Consider the following 20,553-nt stretch of genomic DNA (forward strand, 5'->3'; position numbering starts at 1 on the left):
GTCGCTGGGAGTGGTAACAGGTGAAGGAGCTCTCATGGTCGCTATTATATTACTCATTTGGAACAGGTTTTGATTTTGCCAATTAATATATTCCAATTCATTAAAATATCGGGGTGGTGGAGTAGGCATTTTGGGGGCCGAATCGAAAGTTGAGCTCATCCGACATGTCATGCAATAAACCAACATTTTGAGCACGCTCCCAGCGTCAAGTCCTCACTTGCACGCCTTTTGCCAGACATTATTTGGGGAACAAGTTTTCTAAAATTGCATACAATAAAATAACCTTTTCACGTATATCCGGAGACAGGGGTAAAAGGTCCGGTAATGCACTTTGAAAAATCAACAGCACTCGTTCGATTTCCGCCTTCAGCTCAGCAGCCTTAGCAGCGGGATCCAATCTTTCAGGTTCACCGATTATTTGGGTGAGAAGTCCGGGTGATGATGCAAACGGCGGTGATCCCCCGAGTATCCGAGTCAGTAAGCCAGGAGAGGCTGGTTCTGAAAAAACAAGCAAGACTAAATTTTCTTTAAAAATAAACATTTGTTGCGCGCTCGCACAAATAGTTCAACTTACCGGGCGGCGTGAATGAGATGTTCAATAATAGACTGTCCGAGAGCCTTTGCGCCGATTCTAGATGCTGACTGGAAACTTCGGAAGAAAACCCGCTCTTTGGGGGCGTCGAGTATTCTGCTAAAAAGTACATATTTAACCCCAACGCCTTATTTTCTTCCCCACACACACACACACACACACACACCACACGAGCCCTGAGTGGAAAGTGATACTTACTTTCTGGGGACTCTTTGGCTGAGGCAGGATTTTTATTCTCAAAAAGACAATCTGTTTCAGCTATTAAATCCTCCAATTGCGAACTAGTCAGATTTAAAGAATCAAACAGTTCACCCTCCGATTCTAAAATATAAAAGACTAGGTTTGTACGTACTTAAAGACCATTGCATTAAAAAGTAATCAGCCGGAACATTCTTATAAAAGTAATTAACATTTAAAAAGTAATACGTTTGTACATACTTAAAGACGTTAAAAGTTTTAAACCGGCGCGGTCTTATAATCAACCTTTCGATTTATAAAAGGTTAGTCTGTATAACAACTATAATTAGCATGAAGCTTACATTACCATTAAAATAATATGTACATCCTTAAAGAAGTTAAAAGTTTTAAATCGGCGGTCTTATAAACAATATTTTGAATTAAAAGTACGGCCGAAAGAAGATCTGACTCACTTTTTGAACAGCCAACCGGCCAGAAACTACAGCCTTCTGAAATAAGAAAAATAATTCATTTATAAACTCGGGGCGTTACGACTAGATACAGTTTTTTCATTTAAAAGCAGAAAACATACCTCCGAGTGAGAGGCTGCTTTGAGATTGCTCTTCGTCGCTGGAACTATCTGATTTGAAAGCGGATATAGAAGAAAATTATTTCAACAGTTTGATGAGACGGGCATTAACGGCATATATTTCTATAATCTACACTTACCCTCAACCACAAAAGTATTTTTGCCATGCCAGCCATTGCGGAAGAAAAAGCGAAAATGCCTACCTTATGGCAAGATCTTGGAGACACTCGTAATGTTTGAATAGTTATTGTAGTAACACCGCGAAGCAGAACACTTTATGCGGCACATAGGGACCCGTAACGCCTTGGAAGGGCGGAGCGAAAAGCGCGGGACGTTTGTGAGAAAGCTCATAGGTTCAGAGTTGTTGATGTTCCGCCTCTAAGGGGCGGTGACCCTTTCTAGCGGCAAAGAAGCCTCATTCAAACACATGCCGCGTAAGGTTCAAATCTAAGCATATACTTTGTTTTACCGAGAGATCGCCACACGTATTTTAAAGTTAATATACTGTAAATGTGAAATAAAGTCAATTTTGACATTTACACAATTAACACGGCTAAAATAAAGTAACGGAAAGACCCCATTCTTAGATCGCGACATATATTTTAAAGTTGACATACTGTAAATGTAAAGTAAACTGTATTAACACGGCTAAAATACATTATCAGAAAGAGCCCTTTCTTAGTTATAACGTGTACTGTAAATGTGAAACGAGCTCAATTTCGACATTTGCCGATTAACGCGGCATATAGAACCCTTTTTAATAACTCTTCTTGCGAGTTTGTAAAGATCATTGTGAATATAAGAGAGTCGTTAGTGGAAAATATTTCATTTAATAACTTTGTTCTTAGACCATAGGAATGTAAAAAGTGTTGTGCTTAAGTTTGCAGAGCCAGTGCTAAAAAGCGTGTTAAGAATTTTATTAAAAATCAGAAGGAGTGTATATATTCTTAATCGCTTTGATTCGGGGTGAGAATAAGTATTTTACTTTATGATATAAAAAAATTGAATACGTTTAAATTAGATTAAGACTTTTGTTAATTGATAACATGAAGGGCCGACTCCCTGTGGGGACCTAATTGCTTCAACATCTGTCTAATGCCTAAAACAGCCGGAAAGGCCCTGGTTTGTCACGGTATGGTAAGTAAATGAGACAGACCGTGATCGATCATATTTGGCGCATTCCGATGGGGGAGGTACGTAATTTTCAAAGAGGCGTTCAGGCATTAGGAGTGGCCATGTATTTTCGTGCTTTTGATTCTAATGCAGCTTATAACGTTTTTAGAAATTTGTATATTTATTTTCTTACTATTAGTTTACAACTTAGAGGGGAGAGTGAAAATCGTTTTTAGTTAGGGCGGTGTCGTGATCTTGTAACTTAGTCTGGTTTGAGGGGGATGAATATTTCAGTTATGACTGTGCAGGAAAAATAAAGATGCGCGTCGTGAACTTCTAACTTAGACGCGGAGTGAAAATCGTTTTTAGTTTGGTTTGAGGTGGCTGTGGTGAACATCATTTTAGTTATGACGGTGCAGGAAAGGCGCGTGTCGTGAACTTATAACTTAGAGCAGAGAGTCCCTATCGTTTTTAGAAAATTGTATATTTATTTTTAGTGGGGTGTTCGCAGAGACAGTGCTGAAAAGCGTGTTAAGAATTTTAGTAAAAATCAGAAGGAGTGTATATATTCTTAATCGCTTTGATTCGGGGTGAGAATAAGTATTTTACTTTATGATATAAAAAAATTGAATACGTTTAAATTAGATTAAGACTTTTGTTAATTGATAACATGAAGGGCGCCGACTCCCTGTGGGGACCTAATTGCTTCAACGTCTGGCTAATGTCTAAAGCAGCCTGGTTTGTCACGGTATGGTAATTAAATTAAGAGACAGGCCGTGATCGATCATATTTGGCGCATTCCGATGGGGGAGGTACGTAATTGAAAAACAAGTCTTTTTTGAACCGGTGAAATTTACAAAGAGGCGTTTTTCAATTACGTCTGTGCCGTGAGCTTCGTTTGGTTTGAGTTGGCTGTGGGGTGAACATCATTTCAGTTATGGGGTGAAGGAAAGATAAAGACGCGTGTCGTGAACTAAAACTTGGAGGTGGAGTGAAAATCGTTTTTAGAAAATTTTATTTTCTTGTATGGGAGTAGGATTTTTAGTGGTGCGCGTTTTTCTTTGTCCTGCCTACGTTGTGGTTGTCAGCTTGTTGAAGTAAGAAGGAAAGTGAATATAAACCATTGATTAGTTCTTTTATTTGATAATTTACCACTTGCCCGTCTGGGAAGGGATATTACAGTATATTTTCTTACAATTAGTTTATAACTTAGAGCGGTTGTGTGAATATTTTATAGCGTTTTTATGTAGTCGTACATATGCGTGGCTTTGCACGCGGGATAAGTGTATATTTAATTTTATAATATTAGTTTTGAATCTAGTGCTTATAAAATGTGTCCGTGAGTTTATATCTTAGCGCGGGTCTGTGAATATTTTCAGAAAGTTTACACATAGCTATGATGGCAAGACATGTTTGTATTTAATTAATTAATATTTAATTTTGAATCTAATGTTTATAAAATGAGGTCGTGAGTTTATATCTTAGCGCGGGTCTGTGAATATTTTCAGAAAGTTACACATAAGCATAGCTATGACTGCAAGATAAGTGTATATTTAATTTCACAGTATTAATTTTGAACCTAATGTTTATAAAATAAACCCACGTGTCCTAAGTTTATAAATACATTTTCATACTTTTATAGTTTCATATTTACATAAATTATATTTTCATAGTTCATATTTTCATTTTCTTCATATTTCATATTTTCATAAATCATATTTGGGGCGGGGCTTAATGTCATCCATCATATTTGGGGGCGGGGCTTAAAGTCATCAATCAAATTCACACCTCTTTTGACACTAACTATCTTAATGTACTACTAACCTGCTAAAATTGAATGTAACTGGGTATTATTTCTTTTGAATATGCACTCTTCAAAAATCATGGAAAACGTATTATATTATGGTCACTAGAACCTAAAGATATCCCCAGAATCCTATCCTGATTATTACACAAAACTAAATCTAGACAGGCTTCCCTTCTCGTTTATGTGTTTATTGTGCTAAAAAAGAGTGGTTGATTACTTTTCACTCCTGTTCTTATGCTCTTCTATTTATAAGGTTAGCCTAGTTAATGTTTGCTTAATTAAAATTCCCAGTGCCTTTTAAAAAGATGTAAATTTAAACTATTGGCTGCATTAAGGGGGTCTACAACACACTCCTAATATGAGACCTTGATCCCTGTGGCTGTCTAGTTGAATTCAAGCTGTGGCTCACCATCTGACTTAAGGAGACTTGCACTCAAATTCTGTTTCACAAAAATTCTGTTTTGTCTGTCATTCCTAAATAATATGTACCTGACCATGTTATTATCCTGCCCATCTCTATTACTTAGCCAGGTCTTTGCTATTCCTATTATACCAAAGTTATGCACATCTACATACAATTCCAGCACATTTCTAGCATTAATTTAAGCAATTTTAATGTATTGCTTGTAGTACTTTGGCTTTGTAACATTACACTACAACTTTCAAAGTAATTTTAACAAAGTATATTGGTTTTCATGCTACTGCCTGTAACTCTATAATTTGGTACCTCTCTGTTCAAATGTAACCTACCACAGCAGAACAGGCCCCATCAGTCCCAAACATTTCGATGCAAGTGGATACAGCAGCCTTTGACCTCATCTTACTTGCCACCTGCAAGCCTGTTATTGACAGCAACAGCTCTCTGTTATCCAAGCCAGAAGTTGTTAATGTGTGGTTGACAAGGTTGTTGTTTGTTTTTATTATAGGCTAGTTATTTATATTTTGGATCTTTTGTAAAATTCTAATTTTCCCTTTTGAAAAACAAAGTATAAAGTATAATCTACCCTCCCATTAGACCCATTACATTAAATTCTCTAAGACGAAGTCTAAAAAAAAAACTGAAGAACATTTATGTTAGACAGGTTGCCAAGTGTGGGCTTGGTGGTCTTTTGTTCTGCAGCCTCTACAGGTTTTGCTTTTTTCTCCAACTTAACTAAAGAGTTTTTAAAAGTTTTTTCTGGCCACCCTGGTTAACTGACCTTATCATTGGCCTTTCATTTAGAGACTTAACAAACACCAATTCTATACTTAAGCACTCTGTTTCTCTTAATTATATATCTGTCTAATGTAAGTGCACATTATTTTTTGTATGCTAGTTATATATTATTTTTATATAATTTTAATTTGTTTTTCTTTGCTTGTATCTATTTGTTTGTATGAAAATGTTCTATAGATTCAAACGCTTTTGTTGTTTTCTTTCACCAATATATGAGCTGTACATTAAGCCTTCTAATCTCCTCTATTTTACCTGAAGTAGCACATGGCATAGGTAGAACAGAGAAGACTACTTTGTCAGTTGGGCACCTAGCTATTTAAATGTGGTTTATGTGATTGACAGCCTGACTTTATGTATGTCATGTGTTCATACATGTATTAGTAGATTACATAAAAAAAATGCTTTTAAAAAATACTTTATAATATTATGTAGTTAAAAACATACCTCAGATATGCTTATGGTAGCTCAATAGCACTTATAGACAGCAGAGTCCAATTTAAGTACTGTAAAAATGGCATCAACTGCGTTATTGCTTGTTGTTGGCGTCTATGACTAACTATAGCTCAGATTTCTAAAATATAAATTTTTTTGAAATATGTACCTGATTAAGAGTTAAAATCTGTTTATGTCTCATGGTAAAATTGTTGGCTGCAATGGACAAAGATGGAAAATAGGTCGGGTAAGCTATAGTGTCAGAGAAATACTAAATCATTGTAATGTGCAGCTGTGAGGTCGTTTTAAGTGTAATGTAAATTCTGTACTAAGAACATATTGGTTTACACTATGGCTGCTTTCCTCTTATAATCTACCACCAGCTTGCACACATGCTCCTTTCCTGGGGCTTCATATATAACACCTTGTGCAGAATTCACACTTAAAATGGCATACAAATAAAACTAGAATGTGTGTACTGTACACATAAAAAAATTCAGATGCATAAAACTATGTTTAAGCAAAGTTCTACACACCTTCCCTTCATAAATGTTATGTTGGGAAAGAAAAAGAATAGGAAATGTGATAAAGACAGCATAGATGCAGTAAAGAAGGGCTACTCAGGAGAGCATCCATTGAATTCTGTGTCTGTGTCCCCGCCTAGCAGCTCACAAACCCAACATTTACAGATTATTTCAGTTAAACCAGTGGGATACTCATTCATACATCTAGCCTCTTGGAGCTTCGTCAGAACTGCCATAAAGGTTCTCTGCACTAAATGTACAGTTGCTTCTGCAATCACTTTTTAGAGATATTGTTGCAAGATGTCCTGGGAATTTAATGGATGTTCTTTTGGATGGGGTTTCTGTATTGCAGCAGTACTGTCTCTGTCAAACATACCAACCCCCAATTCCTCTCCTTCCATTTTGGTTCTCCACATAAACAATTGCGACACAATAAATGTTGGTAATAAATGTAAAACCAGCTGTAAGCTCATAATGCCAATTCTTAAAAACTTTTAAGAAACATTGAAAAATCATTGTTATACATGTTTAATTTTTCCATACATCCATCCAGGGTTATGCCAGCCCCAGCAAGCATCGAGTGCGAGACAGGAAAAATCCTAGGATGGGGCACCAGCTCATCGCAGGGTGAATATGAGCACACGCATACATTTGTAGCTTCAATTTAACATCACCAAATGCCCTAACCTGCATGCCTTTGGAAGGAAACCAAAGCAGGCAAAGGAAATCCACCTGGAGAACATACAAACTCCAGGCAGGGTACATCTGGGACTTGACCCCCATACTGTGAGGCAGCAATGCTTACGCCGCACCACTGTTCCCCTGTTAATTACTAACAGTATACAATATTTAAATGAAGTTAACAATTTATTTGTAAAATGTAGCCAGAGTGGGGGTGGATCCATTTGTCATTGTCCATGTTGGAACAAATTACATACATAAGGGTAGTGTGTCAGTTCTGCAATCCAAATTCAAAGAGTTAGGTTGCAGGCTGAGGAACAGAATTGACAAGGTAATCTTCTGTAAAGTTCTGCCAGTGCCATGTGCCAGTCCAGGTAAGACTGAGGAGATTAGAAGGCTTAATGCAGGGCTCAAATCTTGGTGCATGGTAGAAGGGTATAGGTTTACAGGGCATTGGGACTCCTTTTGGAACAGACGAGACCTGTTCCGCCATGACAGGCTACATCTGAACCGGAGGGGCTCCAATATATTGGTCGCATGAGTAAGCTAGTCGTGGATTGTTTAAACATGGAGTTTAGGACAGGCCAAGTTTAGATCTATACATGGAGGAACAAACAACAGTGTAGAAATAAAAATGCGCAGTAATGTAAATTCTAACCCAACATTTAAATATAGAAAGAGTAACACATTAAAAATAGCTTGCCTTAATGCTAGAAGTTTGAAAAATAAGGTGAGTTGGAGTTGTATGTAGCAGAACATAATTATGATATTGTAGCAGTAACAGAAACCTGGCTAAATAACAAAGATGGGGATGAGTGTAACATACAGGGATACACATTTTTTAGGAAGGATAGACAGAACAGAAAAGGAGGTGGGATTGCTGTTTATGCCAAACAGAATTTAAATGCAAGACCTCTTCATTTGAACAGTGAGCCCCATCTTAGTGAGGACATTTGGCTTCACCTGGAAAATATTAGGGAAAGGGGTCTTATTTTAGGAGTGTGTTGTAGACCATCCAATTCAGACAGTGATTTCAACACACAACCTTTCAGTAATACCTATTATAGTCATTGGGATAACCTTGCAGGTGAAGGAGCACTTGAGCAGGACTTTTTAGAAGTAATCAGTGACTGCTTTTTGACACAGTATGTTAAAGCACCAACACCAGGTGAAGCTTGTCTGGATTTAGTATTTTGTAATAGTCAAGATAGAATAGAGGGTGTAGAGGTTGTAGCGGGGCTACATAGTAGTATAAGTGTTTGTGTTCGTACCACGTGCGTCTTGTTTCCATCGTCCCGTTTACTGTTTGTGTATGTCAGTGAATGGATGATGGAAGGAGATCGCAGCCCCAAACCTGGAAAACACTGGTTTTCAATTAATCAATTACATTCGTCACAAGACTATAAAAACAATCAAGAGAAGAGGAAGAGGAGAGGAGATTTTCAATATACGACCACGAACCACCTGCAACTTTCACATCGCGCATTTCCATCCAGTTTGTTTTTCATTCCGCCGGACTCACTCCAACACCCTCATCATCGAGAGACCCCGGGGTCGGATCATTTTCCACCACCGCCAAGGATACACGGTGAGGCTGTTCCATTTTTTCCGGGAATTACAAACACTTCATATATTGGTTAACCAGTCATCTGCATTCAGGACAATTGTTACTCGGACTCAAGTTCACGACCGTTCATTTCCGTATTTCATTCATTCTTTTTTGGTTTTTGTGTTGTTTGTTATATGTTACAAGGGCAAGGGAGGGGTAGTTATATTCATCTAAGGATTTGTCACGGTGTTGCTTTGGTGGAGGGATATTTATAATTTGTTTAGCTTGTCTGTTTCATTTAATACAATTTATCAGTTTAAGTTTACATATCTGCTTTTCTTTTGTGTTTTTTTTTACACCGTCGATTGTGGGGAAAAGGTTTAATTTGTTAAAGGTACGGGTTGATTAAGATTTAACCTCAGCAATTAATCCAGGTTACAGGTCTTGGAGGTGTAGCTGCCGGCCGGGTAAGGGGCGGCCGTTACAAGGTGATTGAACTACTAGGGTCAAGTGATCATAATATAATACAGTTCTAAGTATTTTGAAAAAGTGCAGATGCAAAGACTAAAATTGTTAAATTGAACTTTGGTAGGACAAATTTTGACCAGATGCGACAAAGTCTAAGGAGGATGCACTGGAGTAATCTTTTAAGTGTGGAGACAGTTAAGGAGTCGTGGAACAGGTTTAAAAATGTTTTAAATGTTTTTTTTTTTTTTAACTGTTAAAATGTTTTAAATGTCCAGTGAATTCTCAAGCATATAATATTAGATTAGATACTCTACCTTTTATCATTGCAGAACAGTTTAAATACCTAGGGGTAAACATCACAAGTAAATATAAAGCTCCTTATCAGCAAAATTGTGCCGTCTACATGGAAAAAATCAAGCAAGACTTGCACAGATGGTCAACCCTCCATCTCATACTAGCTGGAAGAATTAAAACTGTTAAAATGAATATTCTTCCTATGCTCCTTTTTTATTTCAAAACATTCCAATATACATTAATAAATCATTCTTTAAGCAATTGGATTCAGCAATAACCTCATTTATTTGATTCAAAATATCCACGCATTCAAAGAGCGTCCCTACAAAGACAAAAGGCAGAAGGCTCTTCCTAACTTCCAGTTTTATTACTGGGCAGCAAATATACAGGCGATAAGAACCTGGACACAAATAGAAGAACATACACAGGCTTGGTTCGCAATAGAAGTAAAATCCTGCAGTACTTCTTTGTATTCCTTGCTCTGTACTCCAATAAACACACGTTATCGGCAATACACTAATAACCCAATTGTGCTCCACTCACTTAGAATCTGGAACCAATGTAGAAAGTATTTTAAGACGGAGAAACTTCTATCTGTGGCACCTCTGCAAGAGAACCACCTCTTTCAACCTTCGCAAACATATGGAGTTTTTAATATCTGAAAAAAAATTGGAATTAACTTGCTTAGAGATCTTTATATAGACATCTTTGCATCCTATGAACAGTTACATTCCAAATTTAATATTCCAACTACACATTTCTTTCACTATCTTCAAATCAGGAACTTTGTTAAACAGAACCTCCCAGATTTTCCTCATCTTGTACCCACATCCATGCTGGAAAAAATATTGCTCAATCTCGAGGACTTAGACACCATCTCTACAATATATAAAATCATTTTACAATCCCTCCCTTTCAAAGATCCAAGAGGTCACTGGGAAAAAGATCTCTCAATTAATATATCAGAAAAGGAGTGGAAAGTAGCAATGCACAGAATTCACTCGAGCTCCATATGTGCAAAGCATACAATTATACAACTCAAAATTATATATCAAGCACATCTGTCTCGACTAAAACTCTCCAAAATGTTTCCAGGGCATGATCCAGCCTGCGAACGCTGTAAACTAGTTCTAGCCTCACTGGGTCACATGTTCTGGGCCTGCACCAAATTAACATCATTCTGGACGAAAATATTTAATTACCTTTCAGACAGCCTTGGACTCACAGTCCCTCTTAACCCATTAACAGCTGTGTTTGGTGTTCTTCCAGATGGGCTTGAAGTGGAGAAGGACAAACAAACTGTGATTGCATTCACTACACTTTTGGCATGTAGACTTAGCCTGATAAACTGGAAGAACCCAAACTCTCTTCTTTTAAGTCAGTGGGAAACTAATGTGTTATACTATTTGAAATTGGAAAAAATCAAATACTCCGTTAGAGGATCCTTACAGACTTTTTTTAAAACATGGCAGGATCTAATCAGTAATATTTTAAAATAATCTCATGAAGCACAGAGAATCTATTAATTTAGGTATGTTTACAGGTCTTAAATTCCATGCTGTTTTGCTTGCTCTCTCTCTCTCAGGGGTGGGGATCAATTTGCTCTTAACTCAATTTTTCTTTATGTAAAACTTGATTGATTTGTATGGAATAAAAAAAAAATTGTTTAAATGTAATGCAAGACAGATACATACCTAAATTTGGAATCAATAGGAAATTAAGAAAAATCCACAGTGGATTAATAAAAATGTAAAAAGAAGCTGCAAAGGAAAAAAACTGCTTTATAAGGCATATAAGACTAATGACTGTAAAGTGAATCGTAGAGCATATGAGAACATGAGAGCAACCATTAAGAAGGATATCAGGGAGGTTAAAGACCGTTGGAGAAGAATATAGCAGATAAGGCAAAAGAAGAGATTCTTTCAGTATTTTAGTAGTAAAAGAAGAAGAAGAACAACAACAACAACATTTATTTATATAGCACATTTTCATACAAACAGTAGCTCAGTGCTTTACATATTAAAGAATAGAAAAATGAAAGACACAATTATAAAACAAAATAAATCAACATTAACATCGAATAAGAGTAAGGTTCAATGGCCAGGGGACAGAAAAACAAAAACTCCAGACGGCTGGAGAAAAAATAAAATCTGTAGGGATTCCAGACCATGAGACCGCCCAGTCCCCTCTGGGCATTCTACCTAACATAAATGAAACAGTCCTCTTTGGATTTAGGATTCTCACGGAAGGGCTTGATGATGATGATGGTCACGTAGACTTCTGCCTTTTAATCCGTCCATCATTGTTGGAGCATCATGAAGCTTTGAGTACCACAAAGAAACCGGAAAAAGAAACAGAAAAGAGAGTAGGGGTCAGTACGATTTTAGAGCCACCATGAATAGTTATTATGATGAATTGAACATATAGAGTATCAGGATTAAGTTAAATTACGATTAAAATGAAGTTATAAAAAGGCCATGTTAAAGTAATGTGTTTTCAGCAGTGTTTTAAAGTGCTCTACTGTATCAGCCTGGCGAATTCCTATTGGCAGGCTATTCCAGATTTTAGGTGCATAGCAGCAGAAGGCCACCTCACCACTTCTTTTAAGTTTTGTTCTTGGAATTCTAAGGAGACACTCATTTGAGGATCTGAGGTTACGATTTGGAATATAAGGTGTCAGACATTCCGATATATAAGATGGGGCGAGATTATTTAAGGCTTTATAAACCATAAGCAGAATTTTAAAGTCATTCTGAATGACACAGGTAACCAGTGTAGTGACATTAAAACTGGAGAAATGTGTTCTGATTTTCTTTTCCTAGTTAGGATTCTAGCAGCTGCATTCTGCACTAGTTGCAAACGATTTATATCTTTTTTGGGTAGTCCTGAGAGGAGTGCATTACAGTAATCTAGTCGACTGAAAACAAACGCGTGAACTAATTTCTCAGCATCTTTCAGTGATATAAGAGGTCTAACTTTACTTATGTTTCTTAAGTGAAAAATGCTGTCCTAATGATCTGATTAATATGTGATTTAAAATTCAGATTACAGTCAACAATCACCCCTAAGCTTTTTACCTCCGTCTTGACTTTTAATCCTAATGTATCCAGTTTATTTCTAATAGCCTCATTGTATCCATTATTGCTGATCACTAAAATTTCAGTTTTCTCTTTATTTAACTTGAGAAAATTACTATTCATCCATTCTGAGATACTAGTCAGACATTGTGTTAGTGAATCAATAGAATCAGGGTCATCAGGTGCTATTGATAAGTACAGCTGTGTGTCATCAGCATAGCTGTGGTAGCTCACGTTGTGCCCTGAGATAATCTGACCTAACGGAAGCATGTAGATTGAGAATAACAGCGGACCCAGGATAGAGCCTTGTGGAACACCATATTGGATATCATGTGTCTTCGAGTTGTAATTCCCACAACTAACAAAAATTTTCTCCCTGTCAGGTAGGATTCAAACCAATTTAAGACACTGCCAGAGAGGCCCACCCATTGACTAAGGCGATTTCTAAGAATGTTGTGATCAATGGTGTCAAATGCAGCACTCAGATCTAAGAGGATGAGAACAGATAAATGGCCTCTGTCTGCATTTACCCGCAAGTCATTTACTACTTTAACGAGTGCAGTTTCTGTGCTGTGATTTGTTCTAAAACCTGACTGAAATTTATCAAGAATAGCATGTTTATTTAGGTGGTCATTTAACTGCATAATGACTGCCTTCTCAGAACTTTACTTAAGAAGGCAGGTTAGAGATGGGTCTAAAATTTTCAAGAGCTGAGGGTCAAGATTATGTTTCTTAAGTAGGGGTTTAACTACAGCAGTCTTAAGACAGTCTGGGAAGACCCCAGTATCTAGTGACGAATTTACTATGTCAGAACATTATCAATTAGCACGCCTGATACTTCTTTGAAAAACCTTGTTGGTATCGGGTCAAGGACGAGGTGGAGGGTTTTAATTGAGAGATTATTTTTTTAAATCAGGTAAATCTATCCTAGTGAAAGAGTTTAATTTGTTTATAACAGGATGCTGGGGTTTAGGAGGATCCTTAGTGTTGGGGAGATATACTATGTTATTTCTAATATCATTAATTTTTGATTGAAAATACAGCGACAGCCTCACAGGTTTCACTGGAAGCACTTAGGAGGCATTCCTTTGAGCTACCTGGGTTTAGTAGGCGATCAATTGTTGAAAATAAGACTCTGGGATTACTAGCATTGTTATTTATAATCTTGAGAAATAGCAGCGTCTCTCAAGACGGACAGTGTTATTGTATTCTGTTATTTTGACTTTTAATATTTCATGGTGGATAGTAAGTTTACTCTTCCTCCATTGACGCTCAGCTCTACGGCATGTTCTCTTTAAATCAGACACTCTTTGGGTCTTCCATGGTATAACAATGCTAGAAGATTTTTTCACTGTCTTTTCAGGTGCAACTATGTCAACAGCAGCTCTCACTTTAGAATTAAATCTTTCCACCTTACTATTTACATTGTCCTCGCTATTATAGCTGGCACTATAAACGGACTGATTGCTTAAAATGTTTGTAAGTTTTAAAGCTGCTGCGAATCAAAGAAGCGTTTTTAACAATATGCTTCTCATGAGTGTTTTTATCATTATTTCTATATTAAAAAGTAGAAGAAAATGGTCTGATAGACCAATATCAATGATCTGTTTTATATCAACTTTCAGTCCTTTAGTAATCACTAAGTCTAATGTATGACCTGCTTTATGTGTAGGCTGATTTATGAGTTGTCTCAAATCAAAAGAATCCAGGAGGTTCATAAATTCTTTTACTTTTAGATCACACTGATTATCTATATGAAAATTAAAGTCGCCAACTATTAGGAGTGTGTCATAGTTAGTAATTAAAATTGACATTAAGTCAGAGAATTCCTCAAAAAAGACGCGTTATATTTAGGAGGTCTATACACGGATAGTACTAGAACTTGAGAATCTCCATGAATAACAACGGCGAGATACTCAAAGGACTTGAACTTACCAAAACTGACATCTTTACATTTTAATCGGCTCGAGTAAATGTTAGCCAATCCGCCCCCCCTTTTTCCCTGGCGGTTTGCATGAGTAAAACTGTAATCCGGAGGCAGATTCGATTAAAACTGCGCGCATCTGAATTCAAGCCATGTTTCATTTAGTGCAATAAGATCTATTTTTTTATCACTAATAAGATCGTTGATAAAAAACGTTTTGTTAGTTAAAGCTCTAACATTTAATAGTGCCATATTTAATGTTTCAGAGGTGCAGAGATGAGTACTATGTGCGTTATTGTTATTTGGAATAGGAACTAAATTATTATTATTAGCGCCGCTCTGTGTGCATTTTTTGTTTAATCTGTGATCTGTTTTTATAGTTTTAATACATTGTTCCTTTAAAATAGTGATTTTAATTAGATTATTGGAGTTTATGCCGTATTTCCTAGGTTTTCTACGTGCATTGAGATTGCTTATTACAGTATTAATGGTGTGCACTTTAACGGAAGACTCTATTAAACATTCATCATGTCCTGGCACAGCAGTATTATTTCGGAAGGGGTTAAGAGCAGAGATAGATAGTCAAGAAAAACTAATTACCTTCGATATGTTTTCGGAGAGGACCCGGGCGCCGAAACTGTTCGGATGCAGGCCATCACGCTTGAAGAGACGCGCCTTTCCAAAAAGAGATTCCAATTGTTGATGAAACCGATATCCTTCTTCTTGCAGAAACCCTGTAGCCAGTTGTTCAACCCTAGCAGACGACTGTAGTACTCGTGAACAGAAGAACAGTAAAGGAGGAGGTGAAGTGCATCAGAAATAGTAAAGGGGAATTAAAAGATGAAACAGTGAAATAGTGGATGCCCTAAAGTTGCAATTTTCTGAGGTCTTCACAAGTGAGGAAGTGGATAACTCCCAGAGGTAAACAGGACTACTAAGGAGGTACTGAGGGATTTGATAATTGTAGATGGAGAAGTGCTGCTCAGATTAAATTAGATGAAATCAAACAAATCACCAGGACCAGATAATATTTGCACTTATTCTTAAAGAGGTCAGTGAGTACATATATAAACCCTTGATACATAATTTTAGGAAGTCACTGCACACTGAAGAGATTCTGAAGGACTGGAAAATGGTAAATATCATCCTATTATATAAAAAGGTTGACAGGGCAGATCCAAGCAACTATAGGCCAGTAAACTTAACATGCACCACAAGAAAATTAATGGAAGGAACTATTAAGGATAAGATTGAGCAACACATGGCATGGACAGGAGCTTTTCAGAACAGTCAGCATGGGTTCAGAAAAGGGAGGTTGTATTTTACTAACATGCTGGAATTCTATGAGGAGACAACAAAAGGACACAATCAAAGTGGAACATATAATATTATTTGTCTTGACTTTCAGAAAGCATTTGATAAGGTGCCACATGACAGGTTGGGCATCAGACTAAAAGAAGTGGGGGTTCAGAGTGATGTTCTTAGATGGGTGCAGAATTGGCTCAGACACAGGAAGCAGAAGGTGATGGTGCATGGAACCTCATCAGAATTGTGGTATTCCACAGAGGTCAGTGTTAGGGCCGCTGCTATTTTTAATATATACAAATGATTTAGATAGGAATATAAGTAAGAAGCTGGTTAAGTTGGCTGATGATACCAAGATAGCTGGATTAGCAGATAATTTGGAATCCGTTATATCATTACAGAAGGACTTGGATAGCATACAGGCTTAGGCATATTTGTGGCAGATGAAATTTAATGTCTGTAAATGTAAAGTATTACACATAGGAAGTAAAAATGTTAGGTTAGAATACACAGTTGGCGGTCATAAAATTAAGAGTACACCTTATGAGAAGGATTTAGGAGTCATAGTGGACTCTAAGCTATCAACTTCCTGACAATGTTCAGAAGCCATTAAGAAGGCAAATAGAATATTAGGTTATATAGCACCATGTGTGGAGTATATGTCCAGGGAGGTTATGCTCAAGTTTTATAAAGAAAGGGTGAGGCCTTGTACTGTGCAATTTTGGCCTCCAGGCTACAAAAAGGACATAGAAGCACTAGAGAAGGTCCAGGGAAGAGTGACTAGGCTAATTCTAGGGATACAGGGCATAAATTATGAAGAAAGATTAAAAGAGCTGCGCTTTTCAGTTTAAGCAAGTTACATTTATTTATAACTCAGTGCCCCATCAAAATACTGAAGTGAAAACAGTTCTACATGATATAAAAATAGTTCCCTAATGGGTATGAACTGTTTGGATGGTTTCCTAAGTGTTACTAAAGCTACACTTCAGCATCTCACATTCACTTGTTTTCCCCTTTGAAATGCATTGTGCAAATCTGAATTGGAGTGTTACACAAAGTTCCTTACCTTCTATGTGTTGAAACCACTTAACATATGTGAAAAGTAGGTTCCTAACTTAACTTTACTGTGTAGATCAGTTTCTAAGTGATGAACTAGCTTTAACACTTCTTGTCACTTGCAGTGCTTTTCAGCTCTTGTAACTCGCTGTCCTGCAAAAGGAAATTAGTACAGTTGGTGGAGACTGTTATTTTAAAATGAATTCATCAAGATCACGGGGACACAGTTGGAAACTTGTTAAGGGTAAATTTTGCATAAACATTAGGAAGTTTTTCTTCACATAATGAATGATAGACTCTTGGAATACGCTACCAAGTACTGTGGTAGACAGTAAGACTTTAGTGACTTTTAGAACTTGACGTGATGTTTTTCTGGAAGAAATAAGTGAACAAGACTTTGTTAGGCTGAATGGCTTGTTCTCGTCTAGATTGTTCTAATGTCCTAATGTAATCCATCCATCCATTATCCAACCCGTTATATCGTAACTACAGGGTCACGGCTTGCGCCCTGTGTTGGATGGGATTGGCTCCAGCAGACCCCGCTGGAGCCAATCCCATCCAACACAGGGCGCAAGCCAGGAAACAAGCCCCGGGCAGGGCGCCAGCCCAATGCAGGGCACACACACATACACACCAAGCACACACTAGGGACAATTTAGGATCGCCAATACACCTAACCTGCATGTCTTTAGACTGTGGGAGGAAATTGGAGTATCGGGAGGAAACCCACGGAGACACGGAAAGAACATGCAAACTCCATGCAGAGAGGACCCGTTAAGCGATCCCAAGTCTCTGTGAGGCAGCAGCACTACCCACTGCACCACCGTGCCATCCTCTAATGCAATATACATACTTTAATGCATTTCATCATAAAATTATATCAAGTGTACACCATAGTATTCTAACAGCACACAATTCCAAGAGGCTAGCTTTTGGAAATGTAAATCAACTTAAAAGCCAGTCATCATCCTGAGACAAGAAGTCAGTATAATTGATACATGCTCTCTTCTAATTCTTCCATTTGTGATGTCATCTTACAATGCTGAAGCAGCCATGGTAGTTGGCACAGATTGGCCATTCTGGGCATTTTTGTGCTTGCGCACCATTTATACATAAGGCCCCAGGTGTTTGACAAACTTGTTTTTGGGATGTTGTCAGGCAAAACTGTTGGTTGAGTAAAAAAGGAAAACAAGGTAAGTTTGAAACAGTAAACTAATCGATAACTGAAGCCAAACACAATGTTTCTCTGTTTTAAGACAGATGAGTTTCAAAGCAACAGAGACTGTGGCAGAGAGGTGAAGAAGAGTGTGCAGACAGGGTGGACTGGGTGGTGAAGAGTGACAGGAGTGATTTGTGATAGAAAAGTGCCTGCAAGAATGAAAGCGAAGGTCTCTAAAATGGTAATGAGACCAGCCATGTTTTATGGTTTGGAGATGGTGGCACTGACGAAAAGACAGGAGGCAGAGCTGGAAGTGGTAGAGTTGAAGATGCTATGATTTTTGCTCAGAGTAACAAGAGGGTAGACAGGATTAGTAATGAGCATATCAGAGGGACAACACAGGTGAGACAGTTTGGTAACCAAGTGAGAGAGGCTAGATTGAGATGATTTGGTCATGTGTAAAGGAGAGATGAGGGCTACATCGGGAAATGAATGTTGAGGATGGAACTGCCAGGCAAGAGGAAAAGAGTAAGGCCAAAGAGGAGGATTATGGATGTTTTGAGGGAGGACATGAAGTCAGTCGGTCTGGCAGATAATGATGTAAAAGACAAGGATAGATGGAGACGGATGATCCAGTGTGGCAATCCCTAAATAAGTGCAGCTGAAAGAAGGTGCCCAAGGCAGCATTATTTAATGCATTTACCCTGTAAGGTAATATTCATAAAAATCCCAAGGATTTCCTTTCCAACTGAGTACTCTGCGTACACTTTACCCTGAATTTTGATTACTATTAACTGTTAATTTTGTAAGTTGTAATCTCTCATTTTGAATATTTTATAGTTTACTTTTGTAAGTCTTCTTGGATATTGGAGAAATGATGATAATCTATACTAATAAAAGGCAAAGCCTTCACTGACCGACTGACTCACTGACTGACTCACTCATCACTAATTCTCCAACTTCCTGTGTAGGTAGAAGGCTGAAATTTGGCAGGCTCATTCCTTACAGGTTACTTACAAAAGTTAAGCAGGTTTCATTTCGAAATTCTACGTGTAACAGTCATAACTGAATCCTACTTACATACATATATATATGGCCATAGCCTGCAGCTCGGTCACCGTGTGAGGCGGAGTTGCGTCCCACATCACCATGCCTCCTGCGTAGTTGGCTGCCTGCCTATATTACGTCCTCCATTCCCACCCCTCCCATGTAATTGACTGTCTGCCCATATAAGGCCATCCATCAGCAGCACTCCAAGCTGTGAGGAAACAGTAAAAAGGAGGTGTGTCAAACATTGTGGTACATTTTCTGATGCAGCTAGACAGAAACAACTTCGTCACACTGTCGCTAAATACTCTCAGAAAAATCCACAAGTTAATAGACACTCTGTCACTAAATACTCGCAGGCAAATCCACAACTTCATTGAGACGCTGCCGAAAACGAAACAATGCAGGAAAGAAAGAAAGCAAGGTAAACAAACGGAAAGAATATCTTATTTATAAATGGAGCAAATATATTCACATGTACTTAACCTATATTACAACTATATACACATATAAATTAGACACCCAGACACACACAATCCCCACACTTTCTTTTAAAAATTTATAATCACACTGCCTGGGAAGTCTGCAGTGAATCCAGCGACCAATCCTGATGTGTGCCGCGGACACGTTTAGTTAATTTACATGTAAAGAAGCGGTCTCACTGGCTCGCGACAGTTCCTTTATTATACTCGCAGGCAAATCCACAACTTCATTGAGACGCTGCCGAAAACGAAAGAATGCAAGAAAGCAGGAAAGAAATAAAGCAAGGTAAAGAAATGGAAAGAATATCTTATTAATAAACGGCGCAAATATATTCACATGTACTTAACCTATATTACAACTATATACACATATAAATTAGACACCCAGACACACACAATCCGCACACGTTCCCCAGTCCTTTATCTGAACTTTCTTTAAAAGTTTATAATCACACGGCCTGGGAAGTCTGCAGTGAATCCAGCGAACGATCCTGATGTGCGCCACGGACACGTTTACTTATTTTACATGTAAAGAAGCGGTCTCACCGGCTCGGCGACAGTTCCTTTATTGAAGAATGAAGTCTGTCTCACCCGGATGACTCGGCGGTAGCATCCATCCATGGCCGACGCCTGCTCCACAACAGACAAGTAAAGCCGTCAGCTCCGAATATCCCTTTTAGGTTAGCAGGCACCCCTTCTACATGCACCCAACCGTCCTTATTACGGAGTCTTCCTTGCTTTACCGCTGGTTATGTTATTTTTAAAATGTTTCCTTTTCTTTTTCATAACTTCTTTAACACACTACTTCTCTGCTGTGAAGTGTGGGTATTTTGCTATCTACACATATAAAAGGCAAAGCCCTCACTGACTCATCACTAATTCTCCCACTTTCCATATATGTGGGAAGTTGAAATTTTGCGTGCTCATTCCTTGCAGTGTACTTATAAAAGTTAGGTATGTTTCATGTCCTATTACAACACCCAAGGGAACCCCTAAACCCCCCTAAACTGTATATATAGATAGGGGAAACCCATCCTTACTATTTCTGCTACTTCCAATTT

The 20,553-nt window shown here is 37.9% G+C and overlaps 1 protein-coding gene across 1 annotated transcript; it reads right to left on the reverse strand.

Annotated features, from left to right (window-relative positions):
• Positions 1-226: 226 nt before the first annotated feature.
• LOC120528733 lies at positions 227-20,113 on the reverse strand. Its single transcript, XM_039752883.1, has 7 exons — positions 20,039-20,113; positions 19,673-19,730; positions 1,362-1,409; positions 1,243-1,278; positions 791-913; positions 575-691; positions 227-498 (listed from the first exon to the last, which is right to left on the reverse strand). Exons 1-7 carry the CDS (start codon positions 20,111-20,113, stop codon positions 239-241), a joined length of 717 nt encoding a protein of 238 aa, XP_039608817.1. The 3' UTR covers positions 227-238.
• Between the last annotated feature and the right edge of the window lie 440 nt (positions 20,114-20,553).

Source organism: Polypterus senegalus, chromosome 4, assembly GCF_016835505.1.
Source record: "Polypterus senegalus isolate Bchr_013 chromosome 4, ASM1683550v1, whole genome shotgun sequence".
Taxonomy (NCBI): domain Eukaryota; kingdom Metazoa; phylum Chordata; class Cladistia; order Polypteriformes; family Polypteridae; genus Polypterus; species Polypterus senegalus.

Coding starts and splice junctions, on each gene's coding strand:
- LOC120528733 (XM_039752883.1), bottom strand. CDS start 20,113: ATGGATGGATGCTACCGCCGAGTCATCCGGGTGAGACAGACTTCATTC. Junction 1,410..19,672: donor AAAGGAACTGTCGCGAGCCA/GTGAGACCGCTT, acceptor CTTTCAAATCAG/ATAGTTCCAGCGACGAAGAG. Junction 1,279..1,361: donor AAGCAGCCTCTCACTCGGAG/GTATGTTTTCTG, acceptor TTCTTATTTCAG/AAGGCTGTAGTTTCTGGCCG.